The sequence below is a fragment of the Leptonotus elevatus genome, chromosome 7 (genome assembly GCF_054856555.1).
Source record: "Leptonotus elevatus isolate MCC_2025b chromosome 7, RoL_Lele_1.0, whole genome shotgun sequence".
Lineage (NCBI taxonomy): Eukaryota > Metazoa > Chordata > Actinopteri > Syngnathiformes > Syngnathidae > Leptonotus > Leptonotus elevatus.
The window spans coordinates 4,844,554-4,861,193 of record NC_141245.1 but is presented as its reverse complement, the minus strand read 5'-3'; the positions used below and the strand labels follow the sequence as shown (position 1 = coordinate 4,861,193).

The 16,640-nt window shown below is 39.6% G+C and overlaps 1 protein-coding gene across 1 annotated transcript in view; it reads right to left on the bottom strand.

The window, feature by feature from the left end:
* Positions 1 to 15,327, bottom strand: part of smtnl2 (smoothelin like 2) — a 28,167-nt gene extending 12,840 nt beyond the window's left edge. Inside the window, exons 1-2 of the mRNA XM_086081286.1 lie at positions 15,235 to 15,327; positions 14,197 to 14,983 (exon numbers count right to left, since the gene is read on the bottom strand). Of these exons, the coding sequence (XP_085937412.1) occupies positions 14,197 to 14,790 (594 nt within the window). The 5' untranslated portion in view covers positions 14,791 to 14,983; positions 15,235 to 15,327. The remainder of the gene's footprint in view (positions 1 to 14,196; positions 14,984 to 15,234) is intronic.
* Between the last annotated feature and the right edge of the window lie 1,313 nt (positions 15,328 to 16,640).

Here is a 16,640-nt window from a genome sequence, read left to right as displayed (position 1 = left end):
TAATTTAATTCAAGTTTAATGAACTCATAATAAATTAAACTTAACCTTATAAAGCCTGAACCATGAAATATGTGAGAGAAAATTCTGATTCTTTGTAAATAGAGTATTTATTGGTCTTTTTGAACAAACTTTTTTTTTTTATGAACTTCCACAAAATACTTGATTTGTGTCATATTTGATACATCCGGTCACAATGCTTTAAATTAATACATTTATACCTGTAAAAAAATAAAAAATAAAATAAAACAGGCATATCAAACATATTAGTATTTTCAAAAATCAGAAAAAATATTTCCCACTATTAATAAGTATAGGTGTCTCTCCTTTCTCAATTGGGGCAATCTTGCAAGGTCACTGGAAAAGCCATCAGATGGATGGCCCCTCTGGATACTGCCCTCTAATGGATTATCCGTGTAATGCATGTTTCAGATCATATACGTCAGCGTTTTAATTGGAAAATGAAAATCTTATACAGGGAGTCCTTGTGTTACGTCGTACGCGACTTACGTCATTCCGACTTTACGGCGCCCGTGCCTCATCCATAGCACCTTCTTTTTCGTTAATTTCTCACAGTCATCACGCCATTTTAAGGCATTTAAAGTTGTGTTGTTGTTACCTCCAGCAACAGACGACCATCAGCAGGTCGGCTCGCCATCAGGCGTGTCACATATCCGTGTTTAAGTTTGAATTAGCTCAGCTCTGCCATCCGTTAGCAATGAATATCTGTGCGGAAACACAAAATATTGTTTCCGGCTCTTCTGGGTCGCGCAAATATGTTTGTTTTAATTACTGTACGTATTTTGATGTAAATATTGACTTTAATGGGGAGATCCGACTTAATTCGAAATTTGGGTTACATCGCCAGCGTAGTAACGGAACTCCGCCATAACTTGAAGACTCCCTGTACTCATGAAATAGAGGGTCTCAAAATGTCTTGTATTTATTAATATGATACGTTTGGCTTTATAGGGTTAATATATTCACTTTAGATTATCTTAATTCAATCGTGTGTTACCAATTGAAGCCATTGTTTAAAGTTGGTCAACAATTCAATTTGTAATCTTAAATTGGTTTAAGAATTCTCTTTTTAGAGTGTAGTAGTTACACTAAAACGTAATTATAATTATATGCTTTAATTAGACAAATGTGTTTGGCAGAATTACAGTTACCCCGGGGTCAATCCAGTATTGTTTTTATTATGCATCAGCATGGTTTACAATACAAAAATCCATTGTGCTCTGTGTTTGTTTAAATGAAGCTGTGTTTTGGTAACAATCATTAAATCTTCTGATTAGACTTTTGGAGTGTCTGCCATCTGTTGACTAGTAGCTAAAAGTATAGTATAATTCATGACATCAAGATGATCCCAAAATCAACCAGCTTCTTCATTACAAACAATAATCGTATTGACCCAACATTTGAAATGATTGTGGTCGTCAGTTTAGATTGGAGTCTGTCAATTATGAAGTTGGTATTTACCAGGTTCAATGCAATAAAGTTTGTTCTCCTACAGAAAAAAATGGTACATAAAATGTACTTATGAATTAAAATCTCCCCCGATCTGTAAGACTCTAAATTTGACCATTTTCAACTACATGTTAAAGTACAATGGGTAAGTCTTTGTATAAACATGTCATTCCCAGTATGAAATATGTTCTGCAAACACTTTTACTTCGAGAGTCTCAAATCTCATTTAATTACGTTCATCAATCAACCATCCCTTTCAGAGTATCTCCAGTTTAGACCAAACATGTAGCAGACTGTTTGCAAATGTCACAATAGTTCCTGTTGCTACGGGATTACTTGCAACCCTTCTATTTAAACAGGCAGTATGAGGGTACATGGTGAGTGCCACATCCTGTTTAGTCAGAGGATATTGTTTAGCTGTCACAGGTATCTCCATGGAGGCATGGGGGCTTCTCGTAGCTGGGACGACGGGGGGATGTTTGATGAGGGAGGCTACTTGTTGAAGAAAATATAAATATGTGATAATCAATGTGTCATCCAGAAAGTATAATTGTACATCTATATTTTTTTAGTGTTAATCCTCCTCCTTTTTCTAACAGTAGCTACAGCTGAAGAATACACGTACACATGCGCACACACACTCTTGTGAAGATATCACACTAGGGGAAATGAGGACGTGGTCTCGTAATCTCCTCCCAGGAGTGTAAAGAGGAATCCAACACTCTCTAATCACCGTTAAAAAAATATAGATTCGCACAAACCTACAATTTATCATAGAAAAATAAGTGTAGGAATTAGCAACACTTTGCATTGAGATGGAAAATATGTGCTAGATATATAAACGTGGAGCTCAGCACACGGAGCTTTTTGCCTACAGATGTTTGTGTTGGTAAAGGAGAAGCCCTCTTGCCGTGCAGCCTTGTAATAAGAATTATTATTACTGGTATTTCATATGCGGTCTTCTATCGAATGTATACTGAGACGTGGAGGATCATCCGCGGAACATGAACAAAATCTCTTCATACTTAATGACAGACTTTAAGCTTCTTTTTTTGATAGAACTCATAGTTTGGGCCGGCTCAGGCTTGTTGTGAATCATCTCTAAACTATGCTGGCATAGGTTAAGACTGATGAGGGATTCCCCATAATGTGCCGTAACTATAGTTTCATGTTGATATGCCGTTTATAAATGTTTCAGTTTTTTGTCTCTGCTGCCCGTGATAGGCATTCCTGGTTCCAAACTAACCACTGACAAAGCTGCTACTTTCATCATTTTTATTATGCCGCAGAAACATAAATGACAATATCACTATTGTGGCATTTTACCAAGTTTGGTATTTTTTTCTGACCCCATTTCTTTACCCCAGAAGATTGCTTCACCTCTGTCTCCAAACGTGATAGCATCTGTTGCAGCCTTTCTTTTTAAATCGGTGCTTCATTATCATTATTACGCTTCTGTGTAATTTAAAGCTTTGAAAAAGCTCTTCACGGTGGTGAAATTGCTAGAAATGCTTGTATTAATTTCCAAATTGTGTACTGTAGGTTAGTTCATGATGTGTACAGAACAGATTGGGCCCTGTGTCTCCTCCTTGCTGTTCATTTTCCACTCCAGTTCTCCCTACAAGTACACTGTATCTCCAACATATGGCAACAATAGAGTGCAACTCCGCTATCTAGGCTATCTTGGCAGTCCACATCCCTCCTTCCAGCCTTCACTCCTGTGATTCTCAGTTCCTGGCAGTGATGCAATAAGCTAAGGGGGAGTCTGACATGCTAGGTGAGAGGTCAGGAAAGTATGACAAACGTGGACCCTCTTGGATACGGGAAAAGAAGGAGTGGCTTGCCTCGCTCACGTAAAAGCATTGCCTAACACAAACAGTTGAACCTTGAGCTAACCTTGACCCCGGTTTTTACGGACTTTGGATTTAATGGGCAGGAAATAGTGTCCAGTTCACTAAAAACACACATTTTTACAGCAGTTGTCCAAGTCTGTTAGCAACAGAATTGGCTGCTAGATCACATTGTAGAGCACGTATAGATACAGACTAGATTAGGCTAACAATTTTGCCTATGTGGCAGGCAGCCATGTTGATAGGAGGGATCATGTTACCACCACATAGCCGTTAGCTTAGCCTTGCTGTAGGCATGAAGCTAAAAAAAAGAAGCTGCATCATATCTACCTATTCATATCAAAGGCTACTATTTACTCTTTGTAAAGCACTTTGGGCGCCATATGGTGTAGATAAAGCTATAAGTGCACTCCATTTAGCATTTACTCAAGCGCTTGTAGTGTACACAACTCACAGACACGCTGCACTGATTTTGGTACAGTACACAATTAATTTTGTCAAGCCCTTCTCAATGGCGTCTAATCGTAACAGAGGTGAAGAAAGAATGAATGCATACGACCAGTTGCACGTCGTTATCAGTCAATTCAAGCACTAGCAAAATTCACATTTTGTTACCAAACAATCACAAACTTGAGTGTTGCGATTTTATGTGACAGACCAACACAAAGTAGCACATAACTGTGGAATGAAAATGACATACAATTTAATTTTTTTTAAGTGAATTTAAATCTGAAAAGTGTGGTTATGTATTTGGATTCAGCTCCATGCAATCCAGTGCAATAAATTGCCTGCATAAGTCACCTAATTAGTAAATAGAGTCCACTTATATGTAATTTACTCTCAGGCGTTCTGGGAAGGCCTCAGCAGTTTGTTAGAGAAGATTAGTGAACAATAGCATCATGAATATGGAGGCCAAAACTGCCCCCCCCCCCAAAAAAAAATAATAAAATAAAATAAATGGCTAAAAGTGAAAACAAAAAACGGATATAAAAAAATATAATGCAAAAATTAAATACAAAAAATAGATATAAATGTAAATAAAAACAACAAAAAATATATGCAGCATTCTCTCGCTATAACGCGGTTCAGTTTTCGTGCATGTATTGCGGATTTTTTTGGGTGACATTTTTTATGCATTTTTTTTTACTTTAATGTACCTATTTTATCAAATTGATGAAGGTTTGTTTGAACATTGAAAATGTTTAAGCAAGAGAGAAATGTGAGAAATGAAAATGCCTCGATGAGAAAAGCGTATAAATTGTGTGGTGAGGGGTTTTAGAGCCTTAAAACAGTCATAATAAATGTAAAACATAAAGCTAACTACTTCTCGGATTTCATTTACTGCGAGTATTTTTTGGAACCTAACCCCAGCGAAAAACGAGGGAACACTGTATATCCATAAATGAATAAATAAAAGTAAAAATAAAAAATAAAATAAAAAACGAGATTCAAAAAATTAATCTAAAATCTAAATAAATACAAAATATAATTAAATATCAATCAATAAATAAAAACGCTCTGCTCTCACATTTATTTATTTCATGCCGCTGACGCTCTGTCAGGTCGAAATGCAAGACACGCTTAGAACTGCCCCCACATTTGAATAACATTTCGTCCTGACAGAGCGTGGGCAGCATGAAATAAATAAATATATTTATATTTGCATTTATCTCGACATTTATTTTTATACTTTTATTTTTTGAATCTCAATTTTTATTTTTGTATTCAATTTTACTTTATTTATGTATTTATGGATATATATATATATTATTTCCATTTATATTTATTTTTTGTATTCAATTTTTTTAATTACATTTTTTATATAAATTTTTATTTTCACTTTTAGTCATTTATGTACTTATTTATATTTAATTTTGGCAGTTTTGGTCCCCCATACATAAAAACCAAGGAACTCACCAGACAAGTAATGGATAAAGTTGTGGATACGTTAAGAGCTTGGTTAAAATTCTGAAAAAAATATCACAAGATTTGAACATCTAAAAGAGCGTTGTTCAATCAATCACCACAAAATGGTAAGACTATGGCACAAAGACAAACCTATCAAGACATTGCTGTTGAGTGTTGGCCTAAGTGAATGGCCTGGTCAAAGTCCAGATCTCCATCAAATAAGGTTGAGCTTCATCCCCCCCCCTTGTCTTAATGTGCAAAAATGGTAGAGAAATACTGTACTCCAAAAGATTTGTAGCTGTAATTACAGGGAAACATGTCTCTACTAACTACTAAGTACTGGTATTCACGCAGGGGTGCTGAATACAAAAGCACACCACATTTTTTTTTTTAAAGTGCTTCAATTTAACAGACAATCAGATGACAACTCCCCCCATTAGTCCATTAAATTGAGGTTCCACTGTACAAATCTTGTTTAATTCCATAAGGGTTGCATCCTGGCAATATGAATGGTTTTCTCTCATTTGACTCATGACATTTTCCTATACTGGTTGGCTTAGTGAGTTTTTCGATGCGTTTAGCCTGCTTTTTGGAAGTTTTCAGTGTACAATGTACTAACCTATTTTTTATACCGCTTGAAAACCCACACAAGCGCAGGGAGAACACACAAAGTCCACACAGGGAGGACCTGAGACGAGATTCAATGGTTACTTGAATCATGTAATCATCATGTAGTCAGTCATGGTGTAGCAGTTCACAGTGTGGGTTCAGTTGGAGGTTGATTATCTTTTTGATTGACCATCCATCGCGTCGTCTGCCTTCCAGCCGGGATACGTTCCAGCTTGCCCCAGAAGGGTGAATACGTGTTATTTACTGTATATTTCTGAGAAGGGTTAAATGTTACATTCAGTTCAACCAGTCCCAAAAAGTCCCAAACACAACAAAGTACAACCACGCTGAGGCACCTATTAATTTCCAGCAGAGTTTACGCTCTTTCCCACCACATGTTTGCGAAATCTTCATGCCTGCCAAAAACCACAGCAGGTGAGATCACTAATCAGCACCTCTCTAAATTGTTTTCATGCTCGCTTTGAGTGTACCCCCCACTTGACAAACTGAGGCCTGATGTGAAGCCACGTGACTGAGATTAACTACAAAGCTATTTTTCATGCACTCAGCTGGAGAGGACTTTGTTGTTAGGGCCACAAAGTGCTGACATCACATCAGCCCTTAGGCCAAACACATTTAAGTTGGACAAGATGCACATGCGGTCACAAGTCGAGTCAAAAATCAAGTGGAAACAGTCATACTTCTATAGCAGGCCACCATCTGGAATCACTAAGTGATGTGTTTTTAGATCTGGAAGATGAATGTATTGATTTTTGTCTGCACAGAGGTATGTTCGCAATAAGCTTCAGTTCACCCCAGACATTGTTAAGTCATTTTTCCCCTCACAGTTATTGCCACTTTTACTGAAGTTGTTGAAAAGGTCATAGTATACTGATGCAGCTGACCACGACGATATTGGATATATTGGTGTTGTCTCGCAGTAGTGGCTCCAGAAGGCATTCAAGGTGTCCCACCGGCAGGTCAGTTATTAACTTGTTTCCACAGCGATGATGACGGGAACTCAGCCTATTGTCTGGAAGTCATTAAGAGAGCCGAGGGTAGCCAGGGAGTAGCCACATACCTCTGCCCCCCACCCACACCTCCCAAGTATACACACATCCACGCTCGTCTCAGTTTTGCCATTCAATTTGATTCTAACTTATCACAATGGCCACCCTTGTGTGATTCTTATTGGCATGACATTTTGCGAATCAAAACTCAAAATAGGCTTAGGTGTGTTTTTTTCTCTTCCATTTTACACATTTTTGTATATACAAGTATAGCCGTAAAAGTGAGTTTATTGACATTTGGATGCATTTGGCAATCTCATAGGTAAGGGGGAGGGTGGCCTCAGAGACAGGATGGATGAATTTTGGCCCAGGTCAGCAGTTATATGGGGAGTCTCTACAGACAGTTTGGAAATGTCAGATTTCTGTTTTTTATGGTGATTAATATCTTTACCGCTCATTCCCTGCTCAGCAGTGGAACCTGTCCATGACTGAAACACCTAGCAAGTGTTCTTTCATTCAAAAATCTGACCTGTAGAATACAATCCTTTGTTCTTTATGTAGAAAGTCTAAAATGCCTTATCTACAAATCATAAAGTGTTGAATTAATTGTACAATCCAACCATTTTCTATAGAGCTCATCCTTATTTAGGTCACGGGTGAGTTGGAGCCAATCCAAGTTCACTTTGTCACCCTCAAATGGTCGACGGCCAATTGAAGGCTTCACTATATCTTTTTGTCTATCATTCGGTTTGGTTAGATCATGACACACATCATTATAGTGAGTGTTGTTTTTATTCACTATCAAGACACCTCAGCTTACTATGAATTTCTTTTTGCAAGAAAAAAAACAACTGCAACCACCCAAAAGAGGACACATGGCATAGAAAATGGATGGATGGATGGAGGATGGATGAAAAACCCAAGTCACTGACATGCAGTTTAGTGTTAGACACTGCTGGCTTACAGTATGTGATTGATTCTTCTCTGTCATTTAGTTGTTTGTCTCTATCCTGGAGAGGTGATGGTTGAAAGAAGAAACCAAATGATCTACATACTGTATAAAAAGACAAATGGTGAATATGCAGCATCTACAGTATCAAGTATTTGCTACAAAATAGCTGATTGGCGTAGCAAAGTCCATTTATCAACCACCAGAACTGGCCAAGGCTATACAAAAGCCATCCATGCATTTTCTTTTCCTCTTCTCTATCTCGTTGAGGTTTACAGGTGAACTGGAGCCTAAACCGGCAGACTATGGGTAAAAGGCAGACTACACACATATTTGGTAAACAACCATTCACATTCACACCAACAGTCTGAATAGAAATCGATCCCATGCCGGCAGCATGAAAGTTTTCCCATGAACCACTACATTAAGGTAATTACTGACTATTGAAAGATCTGTATTGGCCAAATGGTTGAGAGCGGCTGCCATCGCCTACTGATGTATTTAAGATACCTTCCAATTTCTTTTAATTATTAAGTCCAAAGACCATATGCTGGCGACTCTGTGTCTGCACAGCACCAAGTAAAGAATTATTTTTCCACTGAAATCAGTACATTAAAGTTACATGAACACAACCAATCCATCTTCACGACTAGCTAGTGACAAGCTAGTGTATGCTACATGTGCGTAGATAAGCATCAGGTATAAGAGTTGTGTAATAATAGTGAGAAATGGTTAAGGGATGGATAAAAACTGCCCCCAAGCTCAACTTTTCCTTCTCAGGGTATCAGCTCTTATGTAACATATAATGCAAGTAACTGAAGCAGAAATCAAGAGCATCTAAACTCTATTCTGATTGAGACCAGTAGATAGCCCTCTGACCTGGGAAGGCTAATCTTGACTTTCTATCGGTCGGTTGACGTTATGCTAATGAAAACCTGTCCAAAGAACACACATATCCATCCATTAGGTATAGCTTATCATTTGCAGGGTTACTGAGTTTTGTCAGCTGGGATAGACTCCAGCCCGTCTATCCCAGCTGACAAAACGCATGTGGGGTGGGCAGGACATGTTTTTGGAAAATAGCCAAGTACCCTACACACTACTTTAAAGCTGGACCCGTGTGACACATAAGAAAACCTATTGATTTAGAGTGCCGTCAAAATCATCTGATAACAGTTGTAAATAATAATAAAGAGTTTTTCAATGGGTAATGGGCCAAATTTAAAAATGACTGATCATGTCATGACAATTGTGTACAGACCTTATAAACTTCTGTTCAGACTGAAGCATTCAGTTGTATTAACAGGATTAGCAGTCTTCATGTTAATTAATTTTAAATCAATTTAGATTATTCGGGGGGGGGGGGGGGGTCATGTAAATGGACTCAGCGTTTTGGGGGAAAAGTGTTTCATGTGTTTGTCTGGCAAAATAATGGGGATAGCAAATTAAATAAGAATTTGGCATGTCATAAAACTACACTATACACAGTGAATTTTCTCTTCTGGATTATTAAAAGCTGTTATGTTATGTTTTATGTTCTGTTACATCCAAATGTTATTGTGAGTTGTAATTTTTCGTGTTTAAAACAGTTGAAAGCAATAGTGCTAGCATTCGCTAAAGTATTTAGCATGGCCGGCGAGATGCCGGTGAAAAAGTTCGAGGGGCTCTTATAAAAAAAAGGGGAAGGCGCTGCGGGAGAAAGAGTGGCTTACCTGTACTGCAGTACATGGCAGTTCTGTCTTTTTTCGACCCACTTAAATGTTGTACACCAAGCGACGCCCCTCTTCTCCAGTGTGCGCAATAACCACGGGAGCTGCTGCGACCGACCAGTGCAAACACACGGTGAAAAGCCAGCGAGAAGAAAAGGCGGACACTCACCCCCGCTTTCACTGTTTAATTCAAACAGATGCTTGCTTGCAGCGGTTTTTCGCTTGCGTCACCACAACCTATTTCGGCCATATTCTTTCGGCTTTAATTTTATTTCGTCCGAATGCCGAAAATGTCAAAAATAGCAATTTTTGTCCGGAAATTTTCAGTGGCGGAATATACGGTGCATCACTAGTATACAGAGAAGGGGAAAAATCTGGCCATGTATAAGAACTGAAACTATAGAATTGATGCTCCCTTTGCCCTTCTGGGAAGACTTCGGTAAAATTCCAGAATGTCTGTGTAGAAATGTTGTACTTTGATTTCAAAACAACTTCTGTCAAGCCAAACAAGCAAAGCTTCTGATAGCTCACATTCTGTGTTCTACTTTATCACAACTCTTAGCTTGAAGGCTAATGGAGATCAGAGGTCACCCCTACCCTGCTGCAGTAATCAATTTAAAGGTGTGCATTGATATGGGTTTGGTTGTTATTGATCAAATCGTCAGACACATCAAATCAACTTAATTTAAAATGTCCACCTTTTTTTTGTGTGTGAGCCGGAAACAAACAGGCCTGTGCACATCATTTTGAAGAATGCTTGCAGTCTGTGTGTAAAACTGTCAGTGTTTCAAGCCTAAGAGACCTGTCTGAACAGCAAAGTGAACTGCATCTACGTCATCCACATATCCTCCAGACGGGAAGAGCAAGACTGGCAATCTTGTTGAGAAACCCCCCCAATGAAATGAACCATTCCAATAAGAGTAGCCAAGCACACTCCCGTGCAACTTTTGACCGACAGGAGGGGGATCTCCCACAGAGTCACGGAAACAAAGGTGCCCTTGTTTTGTTTTGCTTTGGCCACATGATTTCACAGTAGATAGCATTCCTGTGATGTAGCCACAAAGGCTATACAGTGAGGCAACAGTCACCTTAAAAGGTGAAATTAAAATTTGCTTGATACTGACAACAATGAAGTGTTGACCATGTTTCTGCCTCAAGTAATCAAATTCTTAGTTGTAGTCTTGCTGCATCATTTTGGAAGGTAAAGCTGAAAGAGTTCAACTTAACAAGACATTAAGAATGTCATGACAAAACCGTTTCACTCCATACAAATAGATGATCAAGGTGGATTGTGAAACAGGAAACGAAGACCATTGATACAAATATTGGCCTCTAGTTATAGCTCTGTTCATAAACATCTTCAGTTAATGCTCGGAAATTTTATTTAAATGTATTATTGTCCTGTTTTCTCCGTCGTGGTGATTGATAATGAGCAGCCATTTTCACTGAAGCAACCCCCTTTGCTCCTGGCTGTTTTACTTGATTTTGACTGATTTTGAAAGGCCCACAGAAAATTGTGCTTTATTGCTATAAAAACAAAATAAAAATCAGAGTCTCTTCTTTCATCAAGGGAAGAAAAGTATATTTCTATCTGTTTCTGTTTTGCAGCAATTAGCATTAGAATATAGCTAAGTTTCATCAATATTCACAAATTTGTTTAGAACTGTGAGTAAATTAGCTTTTTTTGCAACATGGCCTTGATTGATCTCTGATACTCTGCTGCCACCTGCTGGCCGTTTTTTGTAATAACTACCATTGCTTTAAGCGTCGTCTTCGGGTCGGAGGCTGCATCAAAGCCTTCTGTATGCTAGAGCATTAAAAAAAACATTTAAAAACATATTAATACGTTTTTGGGAAAATGGCAATATTTAAAATAGAACATTTTTATACGTGAACAAATAAATTAAGCACTTCTTTTCGTTTCTGTAATTTCTGACCACAGAAATGACTTCCAAAATTGAATTGAATTTAACAGCATCATTACCCTGTTTTGATTGTCTGTTCCCTTGTTCTCAAATCTCTGCCTTTGGACTGTACAGGCATGAAAATCCCTTGCCTTTCGGTGAAATTCACCGTTTTGAATCCAAAATAGGTCACCAACGTGAATCGTGCACATCCAATGAGAGAATATTTCGGTGTGGGGGGTGGGTAGGGGGGTTCGGGTGGATAACCAGAAAGTCAGTGCATCAGTGAACTCCGGGTGGGATCGGTACCGAAGACGGCACCGATCCACGTTAAATCAAACGGTGCCACGTTCCGAAGCATGTCTTAAGTTGTAGCTGTCTACACTGGGATGTGTTGTTAATTTTCTATGGCTCACTTGAACGCAGCAGTGTACACACAGCCAGCATACTGCCGTCACCCACTCGCGCTAGATTTTATTCACGCTACGCTAAAATGCATTTTCGGGTTTGGGATTTGGGTTGATAAGCAAGCGTTTTGTGGTTCCTAGCATACTTTGCTTGAGGGTGGTGCCCCACACCTGCGTGGACTTCCTGGTGCTGAGGCCGAGCGGCGGCTCGGAAGTCCCCGCCATCGGCTCGCCATATGCGGGGAGCACCGTAGCGACACCTGCCTCTCCTCGGCGCGGACCACACCGCGGACATAGCAGATGTCCGTTATCATCATAAATCATGTTATAAGGTGTGTGCCTTTACCATTGTTACAATATATTACTTATACCATATCTATAATTTCATGGGTAACGATAAAACTGCAACATCTTGTGGCCAACCTGTAGCACTAGCAAACATTACATACCACGTTGGATACAGTCCGAGTCCCAATTATTCTCTTCTTTGTCGTTTATGTCCTCTTCCAACTGTTATTTTTTTTGCGAGATTTCACTCCAAGTTGGGATCGAATTCATCGCGCTGCGTGCACATGCACGTTCTTGAAAAACTGCACAAAGAACCAAAATAACACTAATACAATTATTTAGCGTCTGTTCTTGTATTACTGCTTAATTTTGTTCTTTATGTTGTTCATTGTAAAGAACTTTGCTTATTAATTAATTGTATTATTTATACTTTATTAATGTTATATCTCGATTTTTTTTATGGCTGTTAAAGTGAATGATATTTTTTATTATTATTATTTTATTATAAAATAAATTATTATTTATGACCACAAACAACATAACAAAATTACCGAGAATTGGTATTGTTCAGTACCGGTATCGATACCCCAGCACCGACAATTGGAACCAAACCGGTTCAAATGCAAAAGGTACCCATCCCAACCTGAATGCAGCGCATGCTCTTTTTTCAACATCCATCCACGGTCCGATAAATGTAGCAAAGACGTTCGCATTTTCGCAAACAGTTTTTCTTGACGCCATAAAATCTTGAACATTAACCCCACACCAACCCGAAATATTTTTTCATCGGATATGCACAATTGCATGTCCCCGGTTTGATATTAACGGCCACAATTTTGGTCCTTAGTCCTTCTCACCTTTTTCAGATCTGACCCATTTTCATGCCTGATTGTACCGTTTTTTAGTCTTACTTTCAGGATGGACTGGGGGGTTTTAGATGCAAAATTCCAAATGAAACGCAATACTGTTCTCTCTGAAAGTTTCCTACTTCATATGCCAAGCTATGCAAGGTACTTAGTCTACACAAATACAATACACATACTGTACACGGATAAAGTTACCAAGTATATATAAAATAATGAGAACGATGATAAATCTGCTTTGAGCTTTCACTGCAAACAAACCGGGCAGACCTCAACTATTTATAATAGTGTATGGTCACTTAAGCTGGGAGAAAAAGAGTGGAAAGTCAGACATGTACTAGTTTCTTATTAGACTGTGATTGAAATTGGGCTAATGAGAAGAGTTGAAGATTTGAAAAGGTTAAGAAAAAATATGTGACGTTTGTGTGCAACAAAGCAGGGAGAAACATGACAGTTCTTGTTAGTGAATAAGTAAGTGTGCAACGTGATAATGTAGAGTTACACGGAAGCTGTTTATCTGGTAAAGATAGAACTGTTTGGAAAAGATAAACAAACGCAACATGACAATGAAACAGAAAACCACTAAAGACAGTCCAGGTTTCAGTGTTCCTGAATTGGAATCTGACGGCTACATTATTTTAGAATGAAAAACAGGAGTCACACACAGATCATGGCAACAATGCTTGACAATAGTCTCACATAGTTGACTCAAGACTGAAAAAGCTCACATGCAACTGCAGTACCCTGAAGTGCTGCTTTCCAACCTCACTGACACATCCGTGCAACCACAACACAAACACAACACCAGCTCCACTCAAAATCTGCCTCTTCACCACAACAGCCCTTTCCCAGTTTGGAAAATTGCATCGCAATTACTGGAGTTAGAATTACAGTAGCAAAGGGGTATTGTTTGGTAAATTGTCATCACTCGATTGTGGTCAGTCAGTACAAATATGGCAAAGAGCAATAACGCAATGGCAGGGGCACTTATGCTCCCTGGAGAAGAATGTGCAGTAGCTAGACTAAAATAAAATGAAATATAATTAAATTGCAGACATGTGGAGAAGAGACATAAAAATGCTACTAGATTTTGCATTTGCCCAAATATGGCTTCTTGTCATAACACAACTCAAATTATTGGCTTGCAAATTATGAAGTGCTCAATGCAACATACTATGTGTGGGCTGTTTGTCAGATAAAAAGTGTTCAAATATGAATGTTTGGTGACTTACATTGTTTTTGCTGGAGACTGCAAATGTGGCCCGGCTGGAGAAGCGGCCAGTGGACGGGCTACTACTGGAAACAGGACCTGTGACAATGGCAGAAACTCTTGACGCGACTGGAGGACTGCCGGAGCTGGGGGACGAGGAGAACGTCGCAGGTGCGGATGCCGCGTTGTGGCCGTTGCAGGTCTGTGCCGGACTCCCCTGGGTGCAGGGATGGATGACATTCTGAGTGGGAGACTTCCTGTATATCACCTCCTTGATCTCCCGGTGGTTGGCTTGGATGTCATTGAGATGGTTCTTGCCGTTTTGACTGAGAAGTTCCACTTGCCGGCTTAGAGCTTGCAGCTGAGTTCGGAGCTCTCGGTTCTCCTGCTGGAGCTGAGTCATGGCTCGCCCAAGAGTCCCACTCAGGCTGACCGCGTCTTCCAGGCGATGCTCCACGCCTAGCTTAAAGCCACTGACATCCATGTGGATCTCCCTGATGGCCTCCCTCAGAGTGCACTCATGACGGGCCAAAGCCTCACACACCGTCTCCCCATCGGGGCTGGAGGCTCGAGGATGACACAAGTCTCCCATCTCAGCCAAGATTGTTGCTTCCATTGAGTCTGCTGAGGATCTTTCAGTCTGGACGTCAGTGTTTTTGAAGGACCGGCTGGAGGGGAGGGGACTGACGAACAGAAGGTGCAAGGTGAGGGAGAGGGATGAAGGTCTGATCTGGTTAATGTCTCCTTCAATGCTGTCATGAGCCGCCTCTTCTCCAGAGAACTCTGCTCTTCAGGTGTGGACGTGTCCTCTGGAAGAGTACAAGACAGAAACAAGAAGAAGACTTGACCTTTTGCAGACAATTCCTGTAGATTAGTGAGATTTGCATTACGGTCTCCCGTTCAGAGGATCACTTAACTTTTGTACAACACAACGCCCCAACACACCAAAGAAAACGCAACATGTGTTTCTTAAAGACTCACATAAACTCTTCTTATGTTTCATAACTGCCATAAAACACTGCGATGAGGTAATCCTCACTAACAGCTGCAGCGAACTTACCTCAGCCTCATTCTGTGTTACACATCACAGCTGTATGACATTGTGTGTGTGCGCGTGTGTGTCTGTGTGTGTGTGTGCTCTGCACTGCCGGCTCTGGTTTGTTTAAACGTGCAGGCTGAGCAATGCTTTTGTCTGGAGGAGGGAGCAGAAGGGGAGGGAACAAGGAGGAGGAGGATGGCAGTGGAGTGAGGAAACATGGGGAGGGTAATAAATTTCAGGGAGGGGAGAGTGGTTGGCTTGGGGTGGGGGGGGGGGGTCTTTTATAGGCACTCTGTAAACTATTGGAAAGACTATCCTCCTTTTTTTCAGATTTCTCACTTGTGGGACATTTGTAGAAAAACCTATGACAATATGTTGATACATCACTGAGCATGACACTGTGTAAAATAAATAACCAAAACTGACAATCATTTGCGGTGCTGCAGTCTCGCGCTAACCTGCTAGCTTGGTCTTCAGAGCTTTTCTGGAAGTATTTTGGAATATCCATCTCTGGAAAATAAATATTTTTTTAAATGCTCATTCCTTGTTTGCTAACAAGTAGGTATAAGATTAGCAAAGAGATGCATAGTTGAGGAACCTTAGGCAGCTGGCATGATTAATAATCAACATAGAATTAGCAACATTTACGCTTTGCAGGTACGTTATCACCTCTTTTTGATTTTTAATTGAATGTACCTTCCAAAATCTAAAAATTTAAACGGATACATTTAGTGTTATGGTAATTCTTTATTAGAATTATTAGAACTATTGCTACTAGTGTAGAAGCCTTGGCTTGCTAACGGAGTGTTTACAGTGCTAATGCTAGCTTAATTTGGTTAACGCTACTATTGTGTTTAAGCAGGACAACATTCTCTGTGACGACTTATCACAAATACACACTTTAATTGCATAGATGCCGTTATAAATAACCATGTTTGAGAGTCACACCCAGACAATAAATCAAAAAAGACCTTAATGAAGTACCGTAGCCCATTTTCCATTCTTATTGTAGCTTTGCAATAATTCAATAGTCCATATAACTTTAAATACAATAAGGCGCACATTCATTTGCAATGTGAATGTAAAGCACCATCGCTATCAGTTTATTTTAGTCAAACGGTCAGCATAAACACCTTGCCCATGCTGCTGTTATGTCTGCTTTCTGTCTGCCATTCTGCCATCATTATCTGTCCATCCACTTGGCCTGACAGTGTTTTGTTCAGATAAATAGTGCAACTGGAGTCGAGCGAGAAAAGCTTTCAGTGCAATGACGGTAAATCCCTTCAAGTGTATCAGGGTGGCTTTAAATGATGTCTCTGTTTGCTTAAATGTACAGTACCTCACACTTCGATTTCATTACCTGTACTTTTCCATTATACTCATGTTTGATGTCAGTGTTTGATGAGATAGATGGCCAGCGATCCCGC